The 6,478-nt window shown below is 47.3% G+C and overlaps 2 protein-coding genes across 2 annotated transcripts; one reads left to right on the forward strand and one right to left on the reverse strand.

Annotated features, from left to right (window-relative positions):
• Positions 1-156: 156 nt before the first annotated feature.
• Positions 157-3,228, reverse strand: LY79DRAFT_560304 (glutamine synthetase). Its single transcript, XM_060558316.1, has 2 exons — positions 1,816-3,228; positions 157-1,762 (listed from the first exon to the last, which is right to left on the reverse strand). Exons 1-2 carry the CDS (start codon positions 2,941-2,943, stop codon positions 278-280), a joined length of 2,613 nt encoding a protein of 870 aa, XP_060411941.1. The 5' UTR covers positions 2,944-3,228; the 3' UTR covers positions 157-277.
• An 858-nt stretch (positions 3,229-4,086) lies between these two features.
• LY79DRAFT_560306 (succinate-CoA ligase) lies at positions 4,087-5,486 on the forward strand. The gene is made up of 5 exons (XM_060558317.1): positions 4,087-4,360; positions 4,412-4,428; positions 4,489-4,605; positions 4,669-5,047; positions 5,104-5,486. The coding sequence occupies exons 1-5, from the start codon at positions 4,204-4,206 to the stop codon at positions 5,436-5,438; spliced, it is 1,005 nt and encodes a 334-aa protein (XP_060411942.1). The 5' UTR covers positions 4,087-4,203; the 3' UTR covers positions 5,439-5,486.
• The last annotated feature ends 992 nt before the right edge of the window (positions 5,487-6,478 follow it).

Genomic DNA, 6,478 nt, shown 5'->3' on the forward strand with positions numbered 1-6,478 from the left:
TCACCTAACTTAGCAATCAAATACATGTTGCAATCTTACCAAACTTATTAGTAGCATCACTACTGCGGATAAGTAGCATGTTGATCCATCATGTGATAACAGATTTGACACTTCACCCTCTGCATGACTACAAAACGTTCAGAGGCCCCGAGGCTTGGTCAGTAAAGAAATTTCGCTGTGCAATAGATGATACATTTATTCCGCCTGGAGCTTGACGAACATAAGGTCAACGGGAACAGCACCCTCGAACACACTAAGTATTTGCAACCCCTACATTTTAGTATCGTTCCATTATCCACTGTCTTCTATCGTCGCTGCTCATGGCTTCCAAATTCTTCATTTCCTCTTCCTTGACTGTGACATACCTTTCAATTAAATCTTCGCCTAGCACCTCGTTCATCACTTCGTCCGCCCGTAGGGCTTTGAGAGCCTCGCGTAGTCCTGACGGGAGCATTTGCTCCACCCCTAACTCCTTCCGGTCGTTGGGAGTCAGGGATGCAGGGTCAACTTCACAGTCGCCCCAGGTGAGCTTCTCTCCCTGTCCAAATCCATGAGTCCCCGCGCCAAGAAGGGCAGCAATCGCCAGGTAAGGATTAGCAATTCCATCCATGCACTTGATCTCCCAATGGCTGTCCTCGATCTTTCGTAGAGGTGTTTCCCTGTTCTGAGTGCCCCAAGTGACCCACCGACCGCCGGCCCATGCCCCATCTTGAACTCTCTCATAACTGACAGGATTACTGTAGGTGAAGGCGGCGATGGATCGAAGGTGTTTCAAGATGCCAGCATAGAAGGGATTGTACGTCTCTGGCTTAGAACCGCCGGCCGAGGTGATTGACATGTGTATATGAGCTGCCGTACCACAGGACTTCGGGAACGGCTTCGGGTGGAGTGTCATTCTGTAGCCTTCGGCAGTAGCAATACTGGATATGACCTCGCGGACGTACAGAAGCGTATCTACCGCTTCCAACGGTGGGGCGTGTGGAAGAATGACCTCAAACTGACCAGCTGCGCTTTCGGGGTGTATCTGCTCGATGTAGATGCCTCTCGCATCCAACTCGGCGACGGCTCTCTCAATAACCTTGACGAAGACCGGATTGTCCATCATGCGGGGAGTGGACCAAGCATGCCCGTCATTGGTAAGAGTTCTGTACTTTTCAAAGGCGTTACCAGTGCGCTCGAGAAGAACAAGCTCGATTTCGAATCCGAGGTGGAATGTCAACCCGTGTCGAGCAGCAATTTCGACCACTCGCTGAAGCAGAGATCGCGGACAAAGAGGAACCGATGATCCGTCTTGCTCTCTAAAGTCGCCAAAGACGCTAATATGACCATCTCTCGGCCCTTCTTGCAGAGAGGTGAAGTCAGGATGAAGTCTGTACTCTCCTGTGCCGGATGCCCCTGAAACGACTTGGTCGTTTTGCAGGAGACCAAGACTTGCCTTGGTGATGCTGAGCGAAAAGTCTCCATCTTCATTGAAGACAGAAAGAACTTTCCGCATCGGCACAGCACGGACTCGCAACGTGGCGGTCATGTCGTTCCAGTAAATGCGAAGATACTGTGGCGGCTTCTTTCCATCCAAGAAAGCTTCGAGGATGTCGAGGTCACTTCTCCCAGACAGTCTTCTCGGGTTGATGTTTGACTCGTTAAAATTAAATTCGAGCCCTAAGTGGTAAACATGATTCGAGTTGTTGAAAAGAATGTCTTTCACAAGTTGAGTGCCCTCTCGCCAAGTCATGTGTCCTTTGCGAGCATATTCGCATAGGACCTGGAATAATCAACGGCGTGTAGTGAAGGAGTCATGGGGGAATTGGTACATACCTTCTCCAAGACTTCTCTTACTTGCAGCACGGCGAGCAGATAAGTTTCTGGGAACCAATGCCCATCTGTGCTCCAAAGGATCTTGGACCAAGGACACAGTTCAAGAATTTGCCTCAGAGCAGTTTCCTGGCCGTCTCGACTCAGGAAAGGAAATATCTCTCCAATATCGGTGTACACATTAGAGTAGACGCAAGCCAGGTACCCAGCTTCCCTCATAAAGGGGTAGCTGGCATGGAGCAGGACAATAGGCACAGTGGGATATTGCCGGATGAACTCCTGGAGATGAGATGGAGATGCAGAAGTGAGGGTGATATCATTATCACCCAGGCCAGTGTGGAATTGAATTGGTTTCTTGCCGGCGCTGGTGGTGTTCCTGATAAGGCATGCGAGCCTGTGAACCAAATACTCGTTCAATCCTTGGTGATTGACGCGCGTGAACGCCTTGTCGGTTCCTTGTGTATAGTTCCCGTAGATAGTCTCGAAAGCCTTTCTAGCTGCAGCGGCATCCGGTCGTCTAGGGATCGCGAGGCCAGTTCTATAACAGATGATGGACTTGAAGCCAACAACTTCCGGGTCAGCGATAGCTTCCGCAATACTCTGGTCAAACGCCTTAAGTGCCTGTTCAAACACGACACCTGCATTTTTGGCATTACTTGCGGCTGTTCCCTCCTTAGGTAAGTGGTTGTTTATGATTTCAGCAGCGATCTTCTCGATGCGGACAATTCTCTTTGCCGGGCTTGGTGTAACGTCACCGAAGTAAGTGTAGGGGTATACCGCATCCTCGCCGTCTAGACCATCATCTACAAGGACAGACTGAATGCCATTCAGGCACTCAGCGACCCAGGAGTCGTAGTCTTCAATGCGCTTTGCCTCGATGGCATTAACGACGGCCTCCCAACTGGGCTCGCATCTCAATACTTTAGAAAGCTGCTTCACAGCACGCAAGTGGGCCAGACTGGTCAACGAGGCGTGGATCGCATCTCCATGAGCTTCAGTAGTGATGGAAAGAAGTGGATAACGCCCGATGGCGTCGAGGTCCAGCAGTGGATGAGCATGGTTGTCGATAATGGGTGTCGTCTGGATAGTGTGGCTGAGGAGAGCCTGGCCAGTGAGCTTCGCGGGATCCATCTTCGCGCAGAAAGAACACCGGGAAGGTCAGATGCCAAAAATGTTGAGAGATTTTTGATAAGCTTTCAACCGCAAGTAGATGCCAGTTCTCAGTCTGGAGATTTGGTTGCGTAGGTGTGAAGATGCCGCTGGTCGGAAGGGAGGGAGGGGTAGGTGGTTTACGACCGAAATGACGTGAGACATTCTTACTAAGGTATGTCTATAAGGCGGTTCCTCTCAAGGTCGCACAGCTGAGACGTTCTTACCGCTGACCTGCCGTCCCCCTATGTCCCGTGTCGAAGCGCGACTACGAAGAGACAATGTCTCACGTCCATTGGGGTTACGTCTCTCCATGCACAATTCAGGTGGGGAGGCTGACACCAAATGCATCATTGCAGAACCAGCGGAGAGGGACCCTAGAGCCAAGTAGGTAGCTTACGAGTCGAATAAAGTTCGTACCCCGCAATGGAAAAGTGCAAATGTGCCTCATCAAGGAGTGAATTGGAAGAGCTCAGATTGAAGCCTTGCACGCACATACACATCACTGCCGACTTTCTTCTAGGTCTTGGCTATGCAAAGCTGCCAAGGCAGACAGTATGGACAGGGTACTCCGTAGACGAGGAGAAAAATAAAAGGGTGCTAGGCTGATTATACGAGAATGGCGGTGGCAGTGGTCACCTAATAACCCCGTGCACCACTAGGTTTACCCACTGACACCTGCCGGAACAGAAGTGGTGGAACTGGCACCGGACCGACTCTGGATGTATCGTGTCGTATTATACGCCAGCAGAGGCTCCCGTGCCTCTATGAATTACAAGCACACTGGTCGATGTATCTGTATTCCAGTTGATGGCACCTTCGCCGAATGCAGAACATTTCTCGATTTGCGTGAACGAGAACTGATTTACTTCTCCAGTAAATCAATGTCATGAGCACTTTCGAGGTTTCAATGCCTGCGTTTCGGTAACTCAGGTCTGATACCTTTTGGATGGGCATGTTATGCAGGATCTGGCTTGCTGACTCAGAGAAGCTTGTACCGGTAGCGGTTTTGATCGGTAAGACCTCGCGGAAGTGGGTGATGTTTGGGGTTCTCAATGTATTGCTGATGCGGGGACAGCCTAACTACGCCAGTGACATCACCTCTGGGCTAAACCCATGTTATATAACCGAAACCTACCAGCGAATGTCAAACAGAGCTAAAAGAAACCTCCCAGACCTCCTCAAACTCTTTCGGCTGTCGACGCGCATCCTTTGCCAAGTAATCTTCAAGTACTACTCATTATGGCCAGTTACGTTTTACCCAGGTTCATCTGTTTACAATCCAGCACAACTTGTCTTGTTAAGAGACTGTTTTCATCCACACCTAGGAAATTCTCACCATATGATTGCACAATTCCAAACTTGAAGATAGACAAAAATACAAGGGTGATATATCAGGGTACTTGACCTGAATACTCTGTGCACTCAGGTTGGTACTGACGCTGCTTAGGATTTACTGGTAAAGCGGTATGTTGAATGACTATTATGTGGTGAATGCTGTGTTATTCTGTGGCTTACTGGGAAAAGGCCACCAAAAATGCAAAAGACACGATTGAGTACGGAACCAATATTGTAGGCGGGGTGTCACCTGGGAAAGGAGGGCAGACTCACCTCGGTCTTCCAATATTCAACACAGCAGAAGAGGTACGATACATTCAATTTCCAATTTAAAAGTATCTGACTGAAAACACTAATTCCTGCTCCAAGGCCATGAAGAACGTGAAGCCGCATGCAAGTGCTGTATTTGTACCTGCGCAATTTGCAGCCAGTGCTATCATCGAGGCTATTGAGGCCGAGGTCCCACTCGTTGTCTCGGTTGCTGAACATGTTCCAGTTCACGACATGGCGAGGGTTCACGAAGTGTTGAAAGCCCAAAATAAAACCCGACTTGTGGGGCCCAACTGCCCCGGTATTATCGCACCTGATCAATGCCGTATTGGAATCATGCCATACAAGCAATACACCAAGGGCGTAGTAGGTATTGTCTCAAAGAGTGGTACTCTGAGTTACGAAGCTGTTGGTGCGACTACCAAAGCGGGACTTGGGCAGAGTGTCGTGGTGGGGATGGGAGGTGATATGATGCCTGGTAATTGTTGGCAACCCAAGTTTATGTGTTGAGATGTCTGACCAAGTCGAAAACAGGAACCACCTTGCTTGATGGCCTCAAGTTGTTCTTCGATGATGATGAGACAAAGGGCATAATTGTAATTGGTGAGATCGGTGGGGAGGCTGAGCTCAGAGCTGCTGAGGCCATAAAAGCTTACAGAGAGTCGACTTCGAGCCCAAAGCCAATTATTGCTATGGTTGCTGGAAGAATAGCGCCGCCCGGGAAGACGATGGGCCATGCCGGTGCTATTCTTTCACCAAGAGATGTGTCTGCCGATGTAAAGGCCAAGGCGCTTCGGGACGCGGGTGCAATTGTTGTGCCCCATCCAGGAATGATGGGCACGGAGATGAAGAGACTACTGAGTCTATAACATAAGGATGGAGATGTTCCCACCAAGTACGGTTGATCGTTTGCTTTCTCTTTTTTTTTTTTTTTTTTTTTTTTTTTGCCGAAATATCAGTCTGTTTCTAGAACTCGATTACTTGGGGCTGTGGCCGGTTCCTATATGTCCATCAGTGATCGAAACTAGACAACCATTGTTTCTGATTGTCTTTTCGCAAAGCGGGGAACCATATTTATATCAACTAATCAACTTGTTGCATATGGGACACTACGGCTCAGTTTAGGTATCAAGACTTACTTTCCAGTTCCTTGCGAATTACTTCCCTGGCAGATATCCGACAACGTCCACTTCAAAGATGTGAATACAATTTAACAATTTACAGGGCAACCAGCGAATGCAAATAAGCAGTTTAGGTAGGTGCATCAGGTCATTATTTGACCTATATCATCCTAAACAATGAACATTTCCTTCAACCCGAGTCTCAGGACGTTGACAAGAGGCAGTGTGTCAGGTGCCAGAGGTGGGGGGCACCAGGGGACCACCAGCTGTAGGGCCACAACCAGGAAAACTATTATCTAAAGGTTACACAAAAGCAGAGTTTACAGAAACAAGAGAATTAAGAGAAGGTAGATTAAAAAATAGTTATAATTAACCCCTAACTATACTATTTATAGACTCCTTTACTTAGTACTATAATACCTTTAATATATTTTAATCTTTATTTATTCTTAGGTATACTAACTATTAAAGCTATAATATTACTTTTTAATACCTAAGCTACTGCTTAGTAAGGTATAAGTGTTACCTCTAGGTAATTAACCCTAGACAGTAGTAACACCTAGGCATAGGTAAAGAACAGGGGCCTACTAGTATAATAATAGCTCTAAAGTAACCTTAAAGAGATAATAAAAGAAAAGCTTAAGTACTTTTTAAAAAAGTAAATAAAAAAAGCTAAAAAAAAAAAAAATAGTTAACTAGATTTTAGCTTTAATAAATAAGACTTTTATTAAAGAAGTATATAATATACTAGGCCTAGCTACTACTTTTTAGCTAAAGTATAAGTACTA

The sequence above is a fragment of the Colletotrichum navitas genome (assembly GCF_030913465.1).
Source record: "Colletotrichum navitas strain CBS 125086 chromosome Unknown LY79scaffold_50, whole genome shotgun sequence".
NCBI lineage: Eukaryota > Fungi > Ascomycota > Sordariomycetes > Glomerellales > Glomerellaceae > Colletotrichum > Colletotrichum navitas.

What these genes read in the sequence shown, in the direction of transcription:
- LY79DRAFT_560304 (XM_060558316.1), bottom strand. Translation starts at nt 2,943, where the DNA reads ATGGATCCCGCGAAGCTCACTGGCCAGGCTCTCCTCAGCCACACTATC. An exon ending in TAAGAGAAGTCTTGGAGAAG is followed by an intron (nt 1,763 to 1,815) that starts GTATGTACCAAT and finishes TGATTATTCCAG; the next exon opens with GTCCTATGCGAATATGCTCG.
- LY79DRAFT_560306 (XM_060558317.1), top strand. Translation starts at nt 4,204, where the DNA reads ATGGCCAGTTACGTTTTACCCAGGTTCATCTGTTTACAATCCAGCACA. An exon ending in TATTCAACACAGCAGAAGAG is followed by an intron (nt 4,606 to 4,668) that starts GTACGATACATT and finishes TCCTGCTCCAAG; the next exon opens with GCCATGAAGAACGTGAAGCC. An exon ending in GGGAGGTGATATGATGCCTG is followed by an intron (nt 5,048 to 5,103) that starts GTAATTGTTGGC and finishes AGTCGAAAACAG; the next exon opens with GAACCACCTTGCTTGATGGC.